At 61.8% G+C, this 22,357-nt stretch overlaps 2 protein-coding genes across 3 annotated transcripts; both read left to right on the top strand.

The window, feature by feature from the left end:
- The first annotated feature begins 2,887 nt into the window (after positions 1-2,887).
- On the top strand, positions 2,888-8,240 carry MRGBP (MRG domain binding protein). Its single transcript, XM_058562333.1, has 5 exons — positions 2,888-3,050; positions 4,088-4,209; positions 6,142-6,223; positions 6,517-6,591; positions 7,219-8,240. The coding sequence occupies exons 1-5, from the start codon at positions 2,903-2,905 to the stop codon at positions 7,404-7,406; spliced, it is 615 nt and encodes a 204-aa protein (XP_058418316.1). The 5' UTR covers positions 2,888-2,902; the 3' UTR covers positions 7,407-8,240.
- A 4,337-nt stretch (positions 8,241-12,577) lies between these two features.
- Positions 12,578-21,338, top strand: OGFR (opioid growth factor receptor). 2 transcript variants are annotated; one of them, XM_058562331.1, is made up of 7 exons: positions 12,578-12,758; positions 15,569-15,637; positions 16,094-16,172; positions 16,891-16,969; positions 18,277-18,343; positions 18,966-19,114; positions 19,958-21,338. In XM_058562331.1, the coding sequence occupies exons 1-7, from the start codon at positions 12,606-12,608 to the stop codon at positions 21,024-21,026; spliced, it is 1,665 nt and encodes a 554-aa protein (XP_058418314.1). In that variant the 5' UTR covers positions 12,578-12,605; the 3' UTR covers positions 21,027-21,338. The 2 variants fall into 2 exon arrangements, with proteins under 2 accessions (XP_058418314.1, XP_058418315.1); XM_058562332.1 differs by having other exon boundaries at positions 12,591-12,758; positions 15,574-15,637.
- The last annotated feature ends 1,019 nt before the right edge of the window (positions 21,339-22,357 follow it).

Raw genomic sequence — 22,357 nt, 5'->3', positions numbered from 1 at the left:
CCGCCCACCCAGGACCTGGCACGACACTCGTCACGTTACTCTACTTGCTCGGTGCAGGTTACATCTGGCCCTGTGTCCCCAATGTCAGATGAAGAGGAAACAACGTCTTTTTTACAGGGGCCCTGCAGGTCTAGATGGCCCAGAACGTCCAGGGGAAGCCCTGGGTCCTAGCCGGCCGCTGTCAGCAAGTGCCCAGGCCTTCAAGGTCCCAGAGTGGGGATGCTCTGTGTGCCCAAGCCACACTCACTTTGTGTGCTGAGACGGGGAGCACGAGGCTCAGAGTCAGCCTCCCACCACACCCACGGCCTCTCTCTGGAGCTCTGCCGCCCCAGGAGCTGTCCTTGTCCCCAGGAAAGGTCCTCCTCTTCTCTCAGCTCATCCTGCACGATAAGATCCCCACCTTCCTACTCCGTGTGAGTCTGATCCCCAGACGATGGGCTGTGAGGAGAGGCACCATGTCCACGCCCTCTCCATCCCCCGTGCCAGGCAGCAGGAGGTGCTCAAGAGACCATTGCCGACCACTCCCCGGGCGACCGCCCCCTTCCTAGGCAGCCGTGCCTTCATCCCTGCATAACACCCACACCTGCCTTCAGAATCAGGGTGGGAAGAAACCGCTCATAACGGAGGAGTTGTCCTCAGCAGCTCTCTGTTCATCAGCTAAAGGGGCTTCCTTCAGCCTAGAGCCTCGTGATCCTCCAGATGGACACACACGATGTGCCCACACACATCATCTCTCTATTCAGCTGCATTTCACTTTTTAACCATTTTTCCCCATCTTATTTTGAAACCACTCATCCTAAAGAACTCCCTGGATGGCCCAGTCACCCATGCAGGATCACCAACACAGTCAAGGGTTGGGTATCGCTCTGAAGCCTATTGTCCGATTCACCAAAACCAAGAGGCTGACAGCACAGTCACAGTGGTGATCCGGAATGCCCATCTGGAAGCCCAGCCTCCTCTCTGGTTCCAGATTCCTTAATCTTGCCTAAGTCTGGCTCCAGCTGTGCTCACATATGTGTAAAAACAAGGACGAACGGTATTAGGCAAAGTCCTGGCAGGTGAGCACAGCGTTCAGCTCCATCCTGATTCTGAGCATGGAACCCACAGGCCGAGTTTGTTCCACATGCACTGGGGAAGCAAAGAAAGGAGGCAGCTCCTGGGAGGCTTCAAGTAAGAAAGACATGGAGAAGGTGGTTTCCCTTTGCCCAAATCATCCAACCTGTCTGCGTCAAGTCTGATCCCCAGATACACACTCCAGGATCTGCCTATAGCAAAAGGAACCAGGCATCCGGGGACCACAGCAGCTGGCCCAACACGGTTCTGACACACAGGACAGCGAGGACCAAGACGCAGCCCGGCCTCCTGAGCCTCCAGCACAGTGAGGAAAGGAAACGGGCACAGGCCACTCCGTGCAGGGCAGAAGAGGCCGAGGGCCCTGAGAGAGGCACAGAGAGGGGCCAAAGCTGCTCTGCGGGGCTCAGCGGCACCTTCCTGGAGGACCAGGCTCTCCAGACTGAAGACGGCTGGGATGGGGTGGGGATGAGCAGAGAGCGAACCTGGTCAGGGAGCAGGGACCCCACAGTGTCCAGGGAACAGTAAGGAGATTTATTATGCCGAGGGCCACCATCTGTTGAGCACTTTAGTGCGTGAGGGAGCCTGTGTTCAGTGGCTTCGAGCTGTGCTTCATTCCAGCCTTGCAGCAACCTGCTGAGGCAAGGGCCACTTGTGGGTCAGGGCAGAGGAGAGGAACACAGGCCAGAATCACAGAACGTCCAGCCACATCTCAGGTCCACATGACTGCTGGGGGCCCTGGGCCACTGCGGACCCCTCTCTAGGCCACCCATCCCGCCCCCCCCCCCCCCCCCGGTAGCATTGTGGGGACAGCCCCCTTCACAGATGGGAAGCCAGCTGGCCCCACTCTGAGGCCGTCCCAGGGGGTGAAGCTGACCAGAGCCAGCACCTGCTAAGGGGCAGCGCGCACCAGTGTGGCTCCAGCTGTGTACCAGGAAACCCGAGCGCGTGTCCGGGGCTGGCCGGGCCCGGGGCGCCCGGCAGACGGCGGGCAGGGCAGCCAGCCGGTCAGAACCCCTGGGGGTGCGCCGTGTGGTCCCCCTGCCCCGAGGAGGAAACTGCGGCCTAACGAGGCGCAGCGCCTGGCCCGGCCCACACAGCCAGCCCCCGCAGAGCCGGAAGGGGACCCGGAAGCCCGACCGGAGTCTACACCCGGCGGCAGGGAAGAGCGCTCTGCCCCCGGGTCCTGGGCGGACACCGCGTGGGCGGGTCCTGGCGGGAGGGGCGGGGCCTGGTGGGGAGGGGGCGGAGCCGGCGGCCTCTATTGGGTGCTGCTTTGAGCGCGTCACCAGACTGCCTCAGGCCCCGCCCCAGACCCTGCCGGCTCCCGCCCAGGCCCTGCCCCCACCGTCCCCGTTAACCCGCGAGGCCCCCCTGCGGGTCACCCCCGAGGACCGCGTCACGGCGGCGGGGCCCCTGTCGGCCAGGGCAATGGAAGCCCTGGGAGCCCACGCCCGCGGAATTGTCAGTTGCTCGTTCTTCTTCTCTTAACGCTCCACGGAGGTGTGATTTGCAATCCCGCCCTTCGAAGCGCTCAGCTCAGGGCGGCGTACCCAGAACTGTGCAGCCGCCGCCACGCCCTCATTTAGAGGCTTCGGTCCCCCGCCCCAAACGCGCTCCGTTTCCGCGATCCGCCCGTTCTGCCGGCGCTGCGCCGCGGGGCCGGGCCGCCAGGGGGCGCGGCGAGCCAGCCCTCAGCTGCGCCTGCGCCGACGCCGCGCGCGAGCCCGAGCGCGAGCCCGCCGAGAGCGCGCCCGCCCCCCGAGTGCGCCTGCGCGGAGCCGTGGCCGCGCCCGCTCCCGCCGGGGGCTCGTCGCTGGGCGGCCGGGCCATGGGGGAGGCCGAGGTGGGCGGCGGTGGCGCGGCGGGCGACAAGGGGCCGGGCGAGGCAGCCACCAGCCCGGCCGAGGAGACGGTGGTGTGGAGCCCCGAGGTGGAGGTGTGCCTCTTCCACGCCATGCTGGGCCACAAGCCTGTCGGTGAGCGGGGCGCCGCGGACCCGCGTGGGGGCGGGGCGGGCGGGCAACGGCCGGGGCGCGGGCGGGACGGGGCCTGTTGCACCCCCACCCCCGTCCCCCCCGCGGACCCTGTCCCTCCTGCACCCTCCACCCCTGTCCCCCACCCGCGGACCCTGCCCCTCCTGCACCCACCCCTGCCCCACCTGCACCCTCCACCCCTGTCCCCCACCCGCGGACCCTGCCCCTCCTGCACCCACCCCTGCCCCGCCTGCACCCTCCACCCCTGTCCCCCTCCCGCGGACCCTGCCCCTCCTGCACCCACCCCTGCCCCACCTGCACCCTCCACCCCTGTCCCCCACCCGCGGACCCTGCCCCTCCTGCACCCACCCCTGCCCCGCCTGCACCCTCCACCCCTGTCCCCCACCCGCGGACCCTGCCCCTCCTGCACCCACCCCTGCCCTGCCTGCACCCTCCACCCCTGTCCCCCACCCGCGGACCCTGCCCCTCCTGCACCCACCCCTGCCCCACCTGCACCCTCCACCCCTGTCCCCCACCCGCGGACCCTGCCCCTCCTGCACCCACCCCTGCCCCACCTGCACCCTCCACCCCTGTCCCCCTCCCGCGGACCCTGCCCCTCCTGCACCCCCGTGCCTGTCCCCTGCGCGAAACCTGCCCTGTCTGCACCCACTCACCCCTGTCCCCTCCTACACCCACCCTGTCCCTCCTGCACCCACCCACCCCTGCCCCTTCCGTCACCCATCCCTGCCCCATCTGCACCCACTCACCCCATCTCCTCCTACACCCACCCCTCCCCACTCCTACACCCACCCACCTGGCCACCCCTCCTGCACCCCCACCCTCTCCTAAACCCACTCCTCCTGTGCCCCACCCCCTGCCCCCCCTTTACCCCTCCCTCCTCCTACCCCCATCTCTGCACCGTCCTACACCCCCACCACCTCCTACACCTCACTGACCTCTGCCCCTTCCCCCCCACCTACTCCTCCTCTCTTACCTGCTGTGCTCCCCCCCCCCCACAAGCTGACCCCTTCCTCCTGTAGGTGTGAACCGGCACTTCCACATGATCTGTATCCGGGACAAGTTCAGCCAGAACATCGGTCGGCAGGTCCCGTCCAAGGTCATCTGGGACCACCTGAGCACCATGTATGACATGCAGGCCCTGGTGAGCTGACCCTTCCCTCCCCAGGCCTTCCAAGGCCAGAGCCCCGCCTTCCCCAGACGGATCTGGCGGCAGAGTTCCCCCTCCATGTCTCCTCCTCGAGGATGTGCTGGGCCCCTGTCCTCATGTCCTATGGACGTCCCCTGGGGGAGCACATTAACAAGATAGCTCAAAGTAGTTTTACAAAATACAGAAATCTAATAGCTGGTTACCCGTGCAGAACTGTCTCAAATTGGGTGGTTAGTGAAGGTCTCTCTAAGGAGGTAACTAGGAAGCTGAGGCCTGTGGGGGCCCCTTAGGCCACTGTCAGTCTTATGGGACGGCCCAGAGGCTCCAGGCAGGAAGGTGACCAGATGTAAGTCACATTAAGAGGAACAACGGTGAGCACCAGGCAGGCAGGGAGGTCTCATGGAACCCCCAGCCAGCTGTGTGGGCAGGTGAGCAAGTTACCTGGGTAACCAGGATGGCTGGAAGAGACAGGTGGTTGTTCTGGCAGAGGAACGGCAGGTGTCAAGGCCCCGTGGCAGCAGGAGTTGGTGGGTCAAGGAGCTTAGAGAGGCCAGAGCACCTGGAGAGTGGGGTGAGAGGGGGTTTCGGGACCAGAGAGGTGGGAACCTGTGCCATGGTTAGGGAAGGCTCTGTCTCCCCCTGGACTCGGGGCTGCACCTGCCCTCCCGGCTGAGACCTGCGTGCGCGTTGCTGAGGCGGAGAACGCTTGCCCCGCTCTTGCGTCCAGATCCTGCTGTGCCACTTCTTTCTGTTGGCTTTGGGCGAGTTGTTTGCGTCTCCTTGTCATAGCATAGAAAGGGGATAAAGATGACAGCTGTGACCTGGGACTGACCGCCCGGCCTGCAGCAAGTGCCCTGGAAACTCGAGCTGCTGTTGCTGCGTTGAAGACAAGCTGCTAAACTAAAGGAAGTCCTCCCGGAGCGGCCTCGCTCTTGTGAATTCCATGCCTGTCACGTGGGGTCACTGGGTCCCCAGGCACCCTCCGCGCCCTGACTCCAGGCTGGTGGGGGCTGGATGGATGCTGGACACAGATGAGTGCAGCAGGGTCCCTGTCCTGGGGGAGCCCCTGTCACATGGGAGACAGACAGACAGCTCTGAGCTGCAGACACTCGCTCAGAGGAGCCTGTAGCTGTGATGCCCAGCATGGGGCCCACGTGACACTCACGGAGCTTCAGGGTGCTGCTCATTGAGGACTGGGCAAGGCCTCGGGCCTGTCATCTCCTTAGACCTCATCACCACTATAGGGCTGCTGATGCCAAGTCATCCAGGGCCTTGTAAATATGAGTCCCTGGACCCCACCTACAAGGTGACCCGTGGGCCCAGGAGCCAGAGGGGCTCGCAAATGTTGGTCAGCCAGCTCAGCTTTCCCTTCATCCAGCAGTCTGTGTTTCCGGGGTCCCTGTCCCTCCTGGTATGTGTGACCTGCAGGACGGGTGGAACCGCATAAGCATTCAGGGTGCCTTGCTCCACTTTGCCTTCCTTACCTGGTTTCTGTGGAGGTGGCTTTCCCTGCCAGCAGCCTGGCTCCTGCCACGTGGATGGGCACCGGAGGCACCATGGCCTTCCCTCAGGGCTGTCACCACCCTCTGATCGCACTCTTGGGGTGAGGGAGCCATCAGTGGGGAGCCTGGCCCTGTGACAGCTGCCCCAGCCTCATCTCAGGGGACTCCTGCCGGTCCCCCAAAACTGCTTGCACTGCAGTTTTTGCTTCCTCTGAGTCTGTGTGAAAAGCCCAGCCCAGTAGACCCCACGAGCAGAAAGAACAAAGTCTTCACCTGCTTGGCGCCCACCCACTGCAGCCCTCTAAGACAGCTGTGAGCGTTCGCTGGCTGCTCCTGAATTGGCTCTTACACGTTTTTAGTGACTTGCTAAAATCACATTTTCTTCGTTTCTTAAAAAAAAATAAAACACCCTATTTGCCATCAGCACGAGTCTGAGATTCTTCCATTCCCGAATCCAGAGAGGAACTTCGTCCTTCCAGAAGAGATCATTCAAGAAGTCCGAGAAGGTGAGACTCAGGTGGGGTCAGATTTGGGAATTAGAGAAGATGGGACATGGTGTCAGGGTGAAGGTCATGACCTCAGGGAGAAGCGAGGGTCGCTGATGTGATGCTCCGTCCACCTGGATTGGGGAGGCCTGGGGAGCCTCCTGGGATCAGGGAGGACTTTGTTCAAGAACAGTCAGCATCTTTAAAAGCGGCCTGGCAGCAGCGAGGTCCATACACCTCCCAAGTCAGGAGCAGCCCCAGCCTGAGCCACCCCCAGGTTGGCTTTCGGTAACCACCAGCTGTGTCCCCCACAGGAAAAGTGATCATTGAAGAGGAAATGAAAGAGGAGATGAAGGAGGATGTGGACCCCCATAACGGGGCCGACGACGGTAAGTGTGGAGCACGCCCCACCTCTCCCCTGAGGCCCGGGACACGGCACCCCACCCCCTGCAAGGCCTCCCTGCAGGGCGCAGCCGCATGTCCCCAGCCTGTATTTCAAGTCCACTTGTAGCCATTGCCGCTCTGCCTGGTTCAGCAGTTGTGAAGGCAGCTTCCGTCTGCCCAGGCGGGAGCCTCGGCGTGCGTGGAGGTCTTGCACGTGGCCAGTACCGTGAAGAAACCACAGGGCAACCTCGGGCACTGGTGTCCAGTCAGGTGGACAGTGTGCAGTGCAGGGGGCCCGACTGGAGTCACACGTGTGTCTGTCGTCTTGGAACAGGACAAACCCCGAATAGCAAAGACGCGCAGGGCCCAAGCCTCGCTCCGCCTTGTAGGATGGGCGTGCGTGGATGGCCGTGGCAGGGTCCTGCAGCTGAGCGTGTGCTCCCCGAGGCCCGCGTGGTAGGCACATCCTCAGGAGGACCAGGCACTCTTCAGGCCACGCGGGCACCCCCAGCTCTGGAGAAGCCTTTTGGGTCAGAGTGTCACGTGTGTAGATGCAGAGTCTTTTAACTCAACAGGAAGATGAAATAAAATTCTGGATATTCTATTTTCAGCCAAATGATTTTGTCTCCCAGTTTTTTCATCTTCAGGAAGCTTGGGGAAATCCACAGAAAAATCCAGCAAAGACAAAGACAAGAACTCCTCAGACTTGGGGTCCAGAGAAGGGGCGGACAAGCGGAAGCGCAGCCGGGTCGCTGACAAAGTCCTGACCGCCAACAGCAACCCCTCCAGCCCCAGCTCCGCCAAGCGGCGCCGAACGTAGATGCTCCCCGGGCGCGGAGGAGGGCGGACGGGCCGGCGGACAGGCAGGAGCCGTGCTCACCAGGCAGGCGGCTGGTCAGACGCCGGAGGCCCCGCACTGTCCGCTCAGACCATCTGGGCTCTGATGGATCCACGAGACCAGGATGGCCCCGCGCTCTCAGGTGTCGAGAGCGGTGAGTGGGGAGTCGGGCTCCATCTTCTCTGGACGTCCACACGTGGCTTCCTGGGACGTGGATCAGCTCCACCTCTGCTGAGGCGCTGGGGGCGGGTAGGAGACCCGGCATGGCAGGCAGTAGAGCACCGTTCCCCTCCGTCCTCTGAGGAGCGCTGGCCTTCCCGGGCGACTGGCTCTTCCTGTGCATCCAATCGTCCATCCGTCCGCCACTCTTTCTACAGTGACTGCCACCTCAGGAGAGAGGCCCCCGTGCCCACGCCGCGGCCCCTCCCTCGCCACCTGAGAAGCAGAAGACTGGATGTTGTGCCTCGTTCACTTGTACTGTAATGATGTATATAATTTGGTTGGTATTTCACTATTTAATTTTTAAGAAGCCTATTTTATTAGTGTTTTTTAGGAAGAAAATACTGCAGAAGTTAAACCTGTGTTGTATTTTTTCTGAGATGTTTTGTTTTAAGGATATGACTACGGAGGTACTTTTTGCTGTTTTTATATGCTAGATACAGAGAATTTGTAGCGGTTATTTTTGTATTACCGAGTAGCTTGCAAACAGACCAAATGAGTGAGTGAGGGGAAAGCCGGCTGTGGGGCTGCCAAGGCCGTGGCTCTGGGGTGACTAAATACACTTCCGTTTGTGGAAAATTAAAGCACAAAAAGCAACCTGGAGTCTTGTGATTTTGATACCGAAATGACTTACCTTTTCCTACGACAGCAAGTTGGTATTTTTCCAAGATTTGTAACTGAGGCTTACACTTAGATGACTCATTAACATTCACTTGATACAATGTATGTACAAAATAGTAACAAGCCTGGAGAGGTTACTTTGTTGAGTGTGACAAGCCCTTCAAATGCAAAATGTTAAGAGAGCGAAGGGCAGAGCTGGTGCCTCCTCCTGGCTGGACGGCCCCGTGTGCCGTGAGTCTGCAGGCTGCTTGTTCTCTGCAACTGAGGGTCCGGCCATTCCATGTGACCCGAAAAGGAGGCGCTCTCCCTTCTGGCCAGCCACCGCGCCCCTGCTCTTCATCTTGACAAACCACGAGGAGACAACTGCCATCCACCCGGCGGACGGAGCCTTGCCACCATCCGGGAGCAGGAGGTCAGAACTCACCCGAGCCCATGAGGCCAGGCCGGGAACCATTTCCTCTCCATTCTGAGATGGCATCCCTGGGGTCTGCCGCTGTCTGAGCACAGCAGACACCACACTCACCCCGAACGCCCAGACGTACGAGATTCCCCGTCACCTCTCCTTGCCACAGAGCAGGCAACGTGTGTTCTGTGTGTGTCTGAGAGGGAAGAGGGAGCAGAGGTCTGCATTATAGTGGGTTCTAGAACAGACTGGGGAGAGAACACTCGCCCGCCCCCTTGGCCTCCCTCTCACCACCAGCGTGTCCAGCAGCTGTCCCTCAATGCCCACTCTGTGCCAGGTCCTGTCGCTGGAGTCGTGATGCCTGAGAGAAGCCTGGCCCTCAGCCCAGAAGTGGCAGGGAGGCGGGACAGACAGCACTGGGGTGGCACGTGGCGCCAGGAAGAAGCAGAACAGGGGCGGGGGGGGTCGTCACCAGACTCAGTGGTAAATCCCCTTCTGAAACAGCATCTTCAGGGACATCAGAACATGCTGGAAAAGCCTAATTAATAAATCAAACCTGCCTCATTTCAATCATTTTACATTTTACTGCACTTCTAGGAGAATCAAGGGGCCCACAGGGCAAATCCATCAAGGCAGGTGGGCAGGTGCCCCCCGCCTTGGGTGTCCCATTCTGGCCCTGCTCCGCGTGTTCTCGCACCTGCCAGCGAGGCTGACCGAGCAGCCCTGCTGGGTGGACAGACGCCCGCGGCCCTCCTGGTCCCTCAGCCTGGACCAGCTCACAGGATCTTGGCTTCCCTGTGGGTAGGTCCAGCTCCTGGTCTGTGCAGGTCAAATTCACAGGCCTGTGCGGCATGTAAGCTCTCCCGGCCCAGGGGTCCGCTCTGTGACACAAGGGTCTTATGTACCCCACCATGTAACGCGGAGGGCACCAATGGAAACCGTCTCTGAAAGTGAAGACAGCCGCAGAACGAAGGCACACGATGAGGTTGGTCCTGCAGTTCACTCTTGGGTAAGACCTCACTTGTTAACAAGCACTGCTGATGGAAGCCAAGAAGCCTCCACAGAGGCTCTCTGTGCCAAGGACACCTGGGCCCCGAGCACCTTCCCTGCAGCTGCCAAAGACCTTTCCTGCATGGCCGGCAGGTGGGAATGGGGTGGGCCTCAGGTGGGTGTGGGCTCAGTTCTCTCTGCTCTGGCCCAGCCCGGGCCCCCCATGGGTGATCCCGAGGGCCCGTGGCTCCCAAGTAGTGTTAATACATATTGATCAGCATTGGGGTGCAGTGGGGCTCCCTGCTTGGCTGGTCAAGTGGGGATGAGGCAGCACCACCTCCAGGCAGACCACCTACTGCTGGTGCAGGAGGAGTGCCCCCTGTGAGTGCCTGGGGGTGTGACTTCCAGGGGGGCATTGTGGCAGGTGCACCACTTTTAGCCCCTTGCCCAGCCTCACAGCCAGCCGTCTGGACAGTGAGCCCACAGTGGCGTCCCCAGACGGCAGAGGGGAAGAAACGCTGCCCTGTGGCACGGAGCCCTGAGTTCCAGCTTGTTCCCGCAGCAGAAGCTGGGCTTCCCAGATGAACACCCCTCTGAGATGAGCTCTACGCGCACTGCGCACAGAAGCACCTAGAGACGCACAAGGGCGTGGCTATGACTTGTAAAGCGGGCGTTGGGCGATGTTTGAAGAACCACTGTCTTGGGGAAGTGGCCTGCAGTGCTGGCCCTGGCAGCAGGCAGCAGCCAGGGCTGTGGGCCCTGAGCACGGCCGGGCGGGGATGATGAAGCAACCTCCTCCTCCACAGCAGTCTTGTCTCTCTTTTCTGGGGCAGAGGTGGGGCAGAGCCGGCCCACCCAAGTGTTCTCAGAGCAGCCAAACCCTGTATGACGCCCCAGCACCCATCAACGCCTCTCTTAGGGCCTCTTAGAGGCCCTGTTCTACCCAGATGTCATAGCCAGGGTCTCCAAGGCCAGCTGCAAATCGGCTACGAGAAGGTCAGGCCCGTGGCGGCAGTCCACAGTGGGCGGTAGCTGCTGGCTTAGCCACTCCCCAGGAAGCCCACCACGGCCATTGATAGAGGACAATTTGCAGAAATGCCCAGAGCACCATACCTTTGGGGGGGTCACCACCATCCTTTTAGAAAGTGAGATAGCGTGTACACAGGTTCCAGACAGGTGAGACTGTGCCCGGAGAGTTGATGAAGGTCACCGAGCCAGCAAGGACTCAGGGCCAGCACCGAGAAAGGCCTTCAGCTGTGCCCACAGCCAAGATCAAAGGTTCAAGTTCAAGGTACACAGCTTAAGAAGTGTCACCGTCCCCAGGCACAGGCAACCTGAGGCCTGTCAGCTGGCTTGCACGGCTGGGAGAGGTCAGCGTCCCTTGGGGGCTGGGCCTGGACTTCACCTTCTGGCCCCTGTTACCCCACAGGCAGCTCTCCCAGGAGCCATCCTCACGGCCAAATCTAAAAGCCAAACTTGACTTTCAGCTAAATTTTTTAAAAACAACAAAGTAGTATAGTATCTACAGAAGAAGAATTTTACCTGGGGTGGCCACTCCCAGTTTTCTCCCATTTTGAGGGGTGGGTCACCAACTTTGCTGGAGCTCCTGTGGCCCCCCAGCAGTGTCAAAGGCAGAGGTTAAGGGACCCACAGCCGCTGGGAAATTTGCACCTGAAGGCAGTCTTCAGCTGTCTGAAATCTGCCAAGGTACCTAAAGAAGGCAGCCACCACCAGCCCCCAGAGAGGCCCCTAAGGGGGCGCTTAACTGGAGCAGCCTGTGTTGAATGGCCCAAGAGTGACCCCCAGGCATTTCTGCCTCCTGGTGTGCCAGCCTTTGTGTGGTGCCCTCACTAAGTACAGGCAGTACCTGTGTCTGGTAACCGACAGAATGCGGCAAAGAGGATACAGGTCAGGCCCACGAGGACGTGCGTTATAGCATTCTCAGCACACTGGGGGGACTCTCCTGCTGGCCTTAAAGAAGCAAACTGCCCAGCTGTGAACCACCTATGGAGGGGACAAGGGATCTCTGTCCTACTGCCCCAAGAAGATGGATTCTGCCAACAGTCTGAGAGAGACTGGAAGCAGATTGCTCCATATGATGAGAACACAGCTCCAGCTGACACCTGGTGGGCATCCTGGGGGTGGCTCCCAAGGGAGATATCCTGGGGGGAACATCCTGGGGGGTCGCCTTCTGGGGGACATTCATCTGGGGGGGACAACTTGCAGGCAGTATCCTCCTAGGGGGGCATCCTTGTGGGGGGATATCCTCCTGTGGGCATCCTCCAAGGACCTTCTTCTGGGGGGGCCACTCTCTAGGAGGGACATTCTCAGGGGGAAGGGATATTCTCCCGGGGGGTGGGTTCGGTTTCCAGGAGATCAGCATCCTCTGGGGAGAGAATCCACCAGGGGAGGCTTCCTTTAGGAGGGCATGCTGGGGGGTGATTCTCTAGGGGGTGGGCGTCCTCCAAGGAGGGGCCTTCTTGGAGGGGAGGGCCTTAGGGGAAACCCTCTGAGGGGGATGTCCTGGGGAGGGGGTGCTGTGGGAGGGGTTCTCCTGGAGGCAGTCATCCTCTGTGGACAAACTCCAGGGGGGCATTCTTCAGAGAGATATCCTCCCTGAGGTCACCATCCAGGGCCGGTATCACTGGGGAGGTATCCTCCAGGGGCCACGTTCTGGGGGAAGGGATATCCTGGGCAGTTCGCAGGGGGACAGAGGTCCTCTAGGAACATCCTCCGGAAGGCATCCTGGGGGGAGGCATCCTTCTGGCTACATTTTTCTGGGGAGGACACCTTCCCAGACACCTACCGGGACACCTCAGCGTGGGCATCCTCCGCGCCGACGGCGTCAGCAGCCCTTGGTCGCTGGGCGGCGCTTCCCCGTCCCGCCCCCGCCCTTCCTCCTTTCACTTTCGCTTCCGCCCGAGCTCAGTCTCCGCCGCCGCCCGAGCATGGAGGACCTGGACTGCGACTCGACCTGGGAGGAGGACGAGGAGGAGGACGGCGAGAGCCCGAGCGCCGGGGGCGACGAGGATGGCGAGGCCGGCGGCCTCGGGGACGCGGACGCGGAGGACGAGGAGGAGGCGCCGCCCCGCGCGCTCCAGGTGCAGCTCCTCGCGCGCCCCCCGCGCCCCGCCCAGATGCCCTGTCCCGCGCCCCTGGGGAGGCCGGCCCGGCCGCCGTGGAATGGGGGGCGAGGCCCTGCCCAGGGGTCAGGTGCCGGGCCACTGCTCCGGGGAAAGCCGTCCGCCGGGGGCGGAGGCACCTCTCAGAGACCCGGCTGGGGGCCTGGCTCTCCCTCTCTAGCTGTGGCCGTCTTCCTGACCCTCGTCCTCCTCGTGCGCCCCTCATGATCCCCCGGACATCCTGAGGTCTGCCCTGACCTGTGCCCCCAGCTCTGGCCCAGCCAAGGGGCCTTGTAAGGAGGTCCAGGGCTGCCCTCAGACCGGTATCCCTAGGGCTGATGACGCTGATGACACTTCTTCTAGGGGATGCCCTGGGCACATCCTTGACTTCCCTCTCTGTGTCACATCCCACCTCCAGGCCTTGACTCTGTCCTCTAAACAGATCCCAGCCCTCTAGCCGGCACCTGCGCTGCTTCCGCCAGCCTCTCAGCCTCCTGGCGCTCCCTGCTGCCACCCTGGTGCCACTCAGGGAGCACCTCACCCTCTCACCACTGGCCAAGACCCCCACACTCAGGCCCATGAGCCCCCAATATGTCCCACCCCGGCTGTTCCTCACTGGGTGCAGCACCCACCCATGCAGTCTGGGGCCGACCTTCCGCCATCCTGGAGGTGGCCTTAGGGCCTACATTGATGTGACTGGCCTGAGTGGGCGGCCAGCTGTGCCCACTGGTCAGTTGTGGCTACCACCACCGGTTATTCTTGTCACTACTGTGATAGGGCAGGTTCCCCGTCATCACCACTGGTTACTTGCCATTACCACCAGTTACTTGTTACCACTGGTTACTTCTGTTGCCACTGGTTACTTATCATTACCAGTGGTTTCTTGCTGGCACTCACTGGGCGTCGCATTCCGTCCGTGGGTGCTGTTGTCCCAGCTGGGGTTCCAGGTGTTACGAGGGCCCGGATGAGAGCTGTCGCCCTGTGTCCAGTCGCTATTGGATGAAGGTGTCTCTGCACTGCATCCAGAGAGTCTTGGATTCCAGCCCCTGTGGCCTCTGGGATGGGTTCTCCTTGTGGCAGATGAGAGCTCTGGTTGTCAGGTTTATCTCTGGGTGGTCAGCAAGAGGACCCGCAGGGGCTTCTGGGCCTGCCTGGAGGGCCAGCTGCCTCAGCACACCCACAGTGTTTGGGGCGGGCACAAGTTCCTTGGGGAGGCAGGCCAGGCAGTGGTCAGGGTCACGGGCCCGGAGTCATAGGGCAGGAATCTGGCTCTGTCCCCGAGGCGGATGCCCGCCAGGTGTGGCCCGGATTAGGTGAGAGGACACTGTCCTCTCTAGTTCCACAGGCCACGCTCCTCAGCACTGCTCTGGCGCCTGGACTGCCCTGTCAGATGCCCAGTCTTCCCTGTCTCCTTCGTGCTACAGCTTCTGTCCCCCTACAAAGTCCTAGTCCCCTCCCCCCTCCCAAGAACCCCCGTGGTGCTCCCCGGCTGCCCCACACTGGGTCCTGGTGCAGCTCTTTAGGACTTTGTCCTGGGCTGTGTCATATGTAGGGCTGGCCCTGCTCTGAGCTGTGTGCATGGCTGGTGTCCAGTCAGGCCCCATCCTCTTGATGACCCCAGGAAGTGCCCGGTTGGCCCCAGGGAGGAGAAAGAGAAACTGATGGAGAGGTGGGGCCAGCTTCTGCTGAGTTTCCATTTCTTTTGCTAGCCCTTGGCTGGTAGAAGAGAACCTCACCCACTGGTCCTGGTTTAGAAATCCGTCAGAGAGGCAACTCCAGACCCCAGCTGGAGCTCTGAACCATTGAGAGCATCTTGTGGGGTGGGGACACAGTCAGACCCAGGGGAGGCAGTGGTGGGCCTGGTTCCTAACTCCCTTCCAATGCTCCTTTGCTCCTTCCAGGATCCTGGAACCCAGGTGTTTCCCCGGGAATAGGTGTCCCCTCCTCTCACGCCCAGGGGCTATATCTGCCCAAGCCCCTCCTCCTCCCCCAGCCTCAGTCAGACCCCAAGCTGGGCTCAGCCCAGCCATGCCCCCGACTCTTGTAATAAGGTAGGTCAGGCTGCGTTTACCCAGCATGCTGGTCACCAGTTACCTCCCATCCTTCCTGGGACCCCAGGGTGCTTGGTCTGCAGGGATGGGGGCTGCAGGGGTTGAGGGGCAGCAAGGAGCCTCTGGCATCCTCCAGATGGAAGGAGCCATCTGGGATGGAGAAGCCTTCCCCCACCCCCACCCCCAACGGGGCTGGAGGCCAGGAGACATGGGGTCTGGTTAGTGAGAAGGTTTGGGTGGGGATGGGATTGGCTCCCTGGGCCTCGGTCATTTGTTCCTTCTTTGGACCCTGTGACAGGCATTTGAGGCCCCTCCTGGGGCTGTAGGTGGCGAGGCCACTGCCCTTGAGGGACAAAGCCTGGTAACAACTTAGAGCACAGCGCAAGGAGGAAGCACTGGGGAAGGCGGGGGTTCCTGGGGGGACCTAACGGGCTGTGGCCCGAGTAGGGGTAGCCCGCAGACACAGGAGGAAATGAAGCTGCAGCTTGAGGGGCTGCACTCCAAGAACTTGCACGTTGGCCTGGGGGTCCTAAGGGCTGGAGTGAGCGGCAGGGGCCGAGCAGGGGCAGGCCTCGCTGCAGCCGCTCCAGCCCCCTCTGGTTTAGCTGACCACTACCCCAAGTGCTTGCTGCCCTCACCAGGACGGGGGCTCACTGGAGGTGAGTCCTGCTTGCTGGCATGCCTGAAGGAGTGGGGAGGGTCTCCCATGGGGTCTCATTCTGCCTCTTCTCTTCCCAGTCCAGGATGGTGGGGTCCCGAAACCGGCGAGCCATGCAGGACACGCGCAGGTACCGGCACCACTACCCGGTAGGTAGCCGCCCATGCACCCTCATGCCTCTGCAGCCCAGCAGGGATGAGGCCGGCTGGACAGTATGTCCTGTGTCCTGCCCGAAACCCCACCTGGGCCTACTGCTCCTCCCCTAATCCCGGGTGACGGGCGCCCTTGCCCTTAAAACGCAATCACAGCGCCAGCTGGTGGTGCCTCCAGGGGAGGCCGGCCCCGCGAGCCCATCGCGGCCGTCTCCTTGTCCTCAGCCCCTCTGCACCCGTGAGTGCAGATGAAGGGGCCCTCCCGGCGCCGACCCACTGTGGTGACAGAGGCCGGTCCTCTCCTGGGGTAAAGGGTGCAGGCTGGGGCTTGGGGTCCTCGCCCACAGTATGTGGGGGTTTGGGAGACCCCCCCAGGAATGCTCTACTCTAAGGGGCCCTCGGAGGCAGCCTGTCTCCAGTGAGTCCAGCTGGCACCTTTCTCTGGCCCTTCAGGATCTGGTGGAAAGAGACGGCAACGGCGACACACCAAACCTGAAGTTCTACCAAAACGATATCCCATTCAAGCCTAACGGTGCGTCCCCTTCGTCTGCTGGCAGCCCCGTCCTGAGTGGGGATCCCTCTCCCATCTGCCTGGCTGGTCCACTGGGACATGCTTTTTAAATGGTTAGGAAAAATTTAAGGTAGAATAATATTTTGTGACATGTTAAAATTGTATGAAATTCACATTTCAGTGTCCATAGGTGAAGTTTCATTGGAACCCCACATGCCCATTCATTTATGCATTGTCTGTGGTTGCTTTCCTGCTACAGCGCAGCGTAACTATAGCAGAGGCCATGTGGTCACACAGCCTCAAACGTTCACCTGGCCCTTTGCAGAAGGGCCCTCCTGCAGCCACTTTGCGGGAGACCACGCTACGGGGTGGGGTTTGTCTGGACGTTCTCTTTGAGGACAGAGTTCCAGCTAATAGGCTGTGGTTTGGGGGGACAGTGAGGCCCCCCTTCTGAACTGGGACCACTTGTCCTTCTCCTGAGGGGCCTCCTGGGCCCTCTTGCCCAGCACACCCAGCGTGGTCTTCCTACTCTGGTGTGCCCTCGGTCAGCAGTGGGGGCCCGGTTTCCAGATCGCAAAGGGGCCGAGGGCCTAAGTTGGGGGGTTAAAATCACATGAGGTGTGCACAGCTTGGAGCTGCCGAGTCCAAGGGTCCTCCAGAAAGGAGGGGAGGGGCACTAGGGTTGGTGCTCTCAGCAGCTCCAAGATGACTTGTCGTCCCCTTCCCCTGGGGCTGCTAGGCTGTCGCATTAAGGACATTCTTCAAAACTGGGAGAACGACTATGACCTCCTGGAGAACAATCACTCCTACATCCAGTGGTGAGTGGGAGGGATGGGGGAGGGGCTCTGGGGGAGGAGCTGGGGGTGCAGATGAAGGGGACCCTCGCCCCTAGGCAGGACCCTGGCCTCTTTCCGAAGCGCCCTGGTGCTTACTGAGCGGGCACACGCGTCCTTTCTGGAAGACACACTTGCGCTCGCCGCAGGGCGCTGCAGGGCCAGCAGCGGCTGAGGGAAGACTCTGCCTGCACCGGGAGCCCCTCTGACACGTGCGGTGGCAGGGTTCTGATGGCAGCTTGTGGTGACCCGCACCTGCACGCTGCCTCGGAGACTCGTGACATTGCCCCACAAAGACAGTGTGCCTGTGAGGACGGCACGCAGGGGCCTCTCCTGGGCACAGGGCGTCATGGGCAGCGATTCTGCAGCATTCATGACGGGAGAGAAAGAACCTCAGAGTGAAAGGAAAAGATCAGGGGCCGGCCCTTTGGTGCAGTGGTTGAGTTTGCGCGCTCCGCTTTGGCAGCCCGGGGTTCGCAGGTTCAGATCCCCCGCGCGGATCTACGCACCGCTCATCGAGCCGTGCTGTGGCGGTGTCCCATATAAAGTAGAGGAAGATGGGGGCCGGCCCCGTGGCTTAGCGGTTAAGTGCGTGCGCTCCGCTATTGGCGGCCCGGGTTCGGAACCCCGGGCGCGCACCAACACACTGCTTCTCCGGCCATGCTGAGGTCGCGTCCCACATACAGCAACTAGAAGGATGTGCAACTATGACATACAACTATCTGCTGGGGCTTTGGGGGAAAAAAAGGAGGAGAATCAGCAATAGATGTTAGCTCAGAGCCGGTCTTCCTCAGCAAAAAGAGGAGGATTAGCATGGATGTTAGCTCAGGGCTGATCTTCCTCACAAAAAAAGAAAAAGTAGAGGAAGATGGGCACAGATGTTAGCCCAGGGCCAATCTTTCTCAGCAAAAAGAGGAGGATTGGCAACAGATGTTAGCTCAGAGCTAATCCTCCTCACCAAAAAAAAAAAAAAAAGGGAAAGCGGGGCTGCCCTGGGTGGATGGTGACAGATCAGCCTTGCTGCTGGACACGCACCCCGAGACTCCCATAGGCTCTGCGCACCCGTCCTGGTGTCCTGTCCATGACACCTCCCTGGAGCTCTCGGGCCCTCACCCCTTGGCTTTATTGATTCGCGAGAGCCTGTGGCAGTGTTTGTCCAGACTGCCCCTCCTAGAGTTGAGCAGTGAGCCCAGAGAGGATGGTGAGCTGCCCCAGGCCCCCCAGCCAGCGAGTGCCCGAGTGGCTGGGAGCCCGTGTCTGCCACTGATGGGGTGCTGTCTCTTCTCCCAAAGGCTGTTTCCTTTGCGGGAGCAAGGAGTGAACAGGTGCGCCGAGCCCCTCACGCTCCGGGAGATCGAGGTGAGCACTGGAGGCTAAGAGGCCGCCCCTGCCTGGGGAGGGGGGTCACATCTGGCCACAGGTGTTTGCGCCACAGGGAGTACAGGAGCCGGAAGAGCCCCCAGTGTAATTATCTTCCCTCCAAAGTGGCCTTTGCCTCCGTCCCCTGGTGCTCTTTACACTTCTAGAGAAATCCGACTTTCTGCGGTAGTTTGCCTCAAGTTGGGGAGTCCAGGGCAGGGGCTTGGCCTTTGTCACCCCTGGTTTGGGCTGGAGTGGGACACTCCTCGAGAGTTGAGAGGGGCTCGGGGAGCCGAGGGCCCGAGGGAGGTAAAGCAGGTCTGCGGAGAAGATGGTGGTGTTTCCTGCCTCCGGCCCAGCCCAGGAGGCCCCTGAGCTCCCCAGCAGCTGGAGGAGTCCCTCTCAGGGCTAAAGCAGACACCTCAGGCCCCAGAGAGACCGTGCAGCAGCTCAGAGTAAAGAGAGCGGGTGAGCGCATCCCCGGCTCCTCCCCGTCACTTTACCCTAGAAGTCTGGGCCTAGGCCCCTGGATGGATCAGGGCCCAAGAGAGGCATCGGCCAGCCTGAGGTCCACGCCGGCGATGCCACCCAGCTCTCTGCTCTCCTTGGGGGTGTTTTCCAGGAGTTTAAAAGCTCCAAGGACATCAGGGAGCGGTTTGTCAAGGCCTACGAGCTCATGCTGGGGTTCTATGGGATCGAGCTCCAGGACCAGAACACGGGCAAGGTGTGCCGGGCTGATAACTACCAGAAGCGCTTCCAGAACCTGGACCGGTGAGGCCACCCTTCCTGCCCGCTGCCCTGTGCCCTCCCCCCTCCTGCCCCCACCTGCCCTCCTGCCCCCTGCCCTGCACACCCCCCTCCGCCACCCCCAGCTGCCACCTGCCCTGTGCCCCACCCTAGCAGTACAGGGGTCTCCGGTTGAGGAACATGGGGCTATGCTAGGTTTCAGGCAGGTGTAGAGGCACTTCCAGGGAGGAGGGCACTTGGACAAGTGACCAGGGCTTTGAGCACCCTCCTCCTTGCTCACAGGAGGGGGTGGTCCACCTGGTAGGGCGTGGGAACCTAGAGAAAGCCACAGAGGCCGTTTGGCTTCTTGGCTGTGTCCCTCCTGCCCGCATGGGCGTGAGTCAAGTTGCCAGCAGGGCTGACCTGCCTCTCAGCGTCCCTGAGCCTCGCATCTGGTCAGTGGCGGGCACAACCCCCGTGTCCCCGTTGAGAAGCACTGGGCGGGGAGGACGTGCAGGGAGTGAATCTGCTGATGGCACAGCCCCCTTTGCATGTGGATGACTGAGGCCCCCATGCTGGACCCCCATGCTGGGGGTGTTCCATGGGACCAGGGGACACTCACCCCTGTAGAGGATGCCTCACAGTCCCATGCCTACATGGTCCTGGTCCATGGGGTGTTTTCTCAGGGACTGGGGCGAGGCCCAGGGGGGTGAGCAGGTGGGGACAGAGTCTGGACATGTGGACCGGAGTGTGTCTGCTGGTGGAGACACCAGGCTCCTGGAGGGGCGGGGTGGAGCACGGTGGGAGGAGAAGGGCAGGCCTTGGCTGGGACCACCCACCCTCGTGCGCAGCCCTGCTAGCGCTCCGCTCTGCTCACCCTCCCCCCAGGCACAGCCACAACAACCTCCGCATCACGCGCATCCTCAAGTCGCTGGGCGAGCTGGGCCTGGAGCACTACCAGGCGCCGCTGGCCCGCTTCTTCCTGGAGGAGACGCTGGTGCACGGGGAGCTGCCGGGCGTGCGGCAGAGCGCGCTGGACTACTTCGTGTTCACTGTGCGCAGTCGGCGCCAGCGCCGCGAGCTGCTGCACTACGCCTGGGAGCACTTCAAGCCCCGCTACAAGTTCGTCTGGGGGCCCCACGACAAGCTGAAGAGGTTCAGGCCGCACTCTCCGCCCTGTCCACCCCTACCGGTGGGCCCCAGACTGGCCGAGGGCAAGGAGAGCTGTGGGGATCCCCTCCTTGCGGCTTGCACCCAGGGGCGGACCTGTGAGCCAGAGAGGGAGGAGGAGGGGGACAGTGTGGCCCAGGGTTCCCAGCCAGTGAGCGCGGAGCCCCAGGAGGCCAGCGCGGAGCCCCAGGAGGCCAGCGCAGAGCCCCGGGAGGCGGGGCCTCTAGAGAGGGACCAGGGAGATGAAGCCAGGGGCTGCGGGGAGAAGGGGCTGGAGCCCTCAAGTCCTAAGGAGAGCAAGAAGAGGAAGTTGGAGGTGAACCAGCGTGAGCAGGCCCTAGGGGAGCCGGCCCCCCAAGGCGCCTCGGAGGTGGAGAAGATCGCCCAGAACCTGGAGGGCTGTGCCCTCAGTCAGGGCAGTCTTAGGGCAGGGACCCAGGAAATGGGCAGCCCCGACCCAGGGGAGCCCGAGAAGCCCTGTCCCCAGCCCCCAGGGGCCAAGGTGACCGACGAGGTGAGGAAGCGAAGGAAAGTGGACCCGGGTGCCAGAGATGAAACTGAGGTGGCGGCTGGCGGTGAGGCCCAAACGCCAGCCCCCGCCTCTCCCCCTGCCCCGTCAGGGCACCCGGAGGCCCGAGAGGGTGAGAATGGGATAAAGGAGGAGGCAGAAGGCCCAGCGGGTCAGGAGCAGGGTGCCCCCAGGAGCCCGGAGACTGCAGGACCCACAGCGGATGAGAGGGCTGAGGCGACGGAATCGGGGCCTTCTCCTGAACCCCGAAAGCCCTAAGAGAAAAGAGAGCCCGTGGGCCTCTTGGCCCTGCCCTGCGGCCATCTGGGAGCCACCATGCCAGCTGTCCCCAGCACCCGGCAGTGCTGGCCTCTCCCTGTGGTCACTGCAGCCGCTGGAAGAACAGGCCCCGCCCTCAGGGAGGCCAAGGGCTGCGGGTCCCCGCACTTCGACCTCTTTCCGGCCTCCCTCCCCCTCTGTGCCCTGCCTCCGTCTTTGTAAATTGGCCCTTAAGGGTCTGGGGGGAGTGGGGCTCATTTTCTTAGTCTGAGCCGGGGCCTTTTCTGAATAAACTCATTTGATTTTGCGTGCTGGGGCGTGGACGGTGGGCCTGTGGGGGTGTGGGGTGGGGCTGGGTTCACAAGGGATGCTGCTCTCGGGACTCCCTCCGGGAGCAAGGTCCCCTCCCCACCCCACACCCTGACTGCACGGCCTCTGGAGCCTCTGGGGCAAGGCAGTTGGCCCCTTGGCTGCCTCTTGTCACCAGCTCAAGAGTAGGTCTGGGGACTCATACACGGTCCCATCGGGTGGGCCAAGGAGGGGGGAGCAGTGTTGCAGAGTGGGGTCTAGCCCAGGCCTTCCCCCGCATGGTTCGGGGTGCAGTGATGTGCCTTGGGGGGCAAGCTCAGCAGTGCTCTCTGTGGCTCTGCCCCTTTGTCCCTGCCCGACAGCCTCAGTTCCCACCGACCCCCCGCAGCCTTCCCAGGACCCCCTTGGCCCCTCTGGCCTGGCATGGGCACAGTGCGCCTCCCACCCACAGCAGCCTCCTCCCTGCAGGGCGTGGTTGGCTCTCAGCCCAGCTTTGTCCCCCTGGACCTGGACCCCTCCCTTCCTGGGCACCGGCATTTCTACCGTCAGCACCAACCAGGGAGGAGACTGCAGGGGGCCACACACTTGCCTTTGAACAAATGAAGTGATGGAGGTCACTGCTCTCCTGGAGGGAGGAGGGGGGAGTGTGGTTCCTTCTGAGAGTTGAGCTGTGATCCATGAAAGCGTTGATGGTGTGGGAGGGGTGATGGACAGATGGGAAGTCTTTCTGGACTTCCCAGAAGGGGAAGACCAAGTGGGAGGGGGAGACCAAGTTAACTTTCATCAGTGCTGGGTCAGGGAGGGGCCTGTCCTTTACAGCTGGGTCGCCTGCCCGCACCACCCCGGTCTGCTGGAAGGGGAGGGACCCCAGGTGCCTGACCTCCGGTTTGGCTCAGAGACGGGGTTTCCACCACAGAGGGGAACTGAGATGGGTGTAGGGCATCAAACGCTGAGTCTCCTCAGTAGGATCCAGTGATCCTGTGGTCGGGATCCTCAGTTGAGACCATTTTGGGGCTCAAGTT

The sequence above is a fragment of the Diceros bicornis genome, chromosome 19, assembly GCF_020826845.1.
Source record: "Diceros bicornis minor isolate mBicDic1 chromosome 19, mDicBic1.mat.cur, whole genome shotgun sequence".
NCBI classification, from domain to species: Eukaryota; Metazoa; Chordata; class Mammalia; order Perissodactyla; family Rhinocerotidae; genus Diceros; species Diceros bicornis.
Note: the sequence above shows the minus strand (reverse complement) of the source record. Positions and strands in the feature narration are given on the sequence as shown.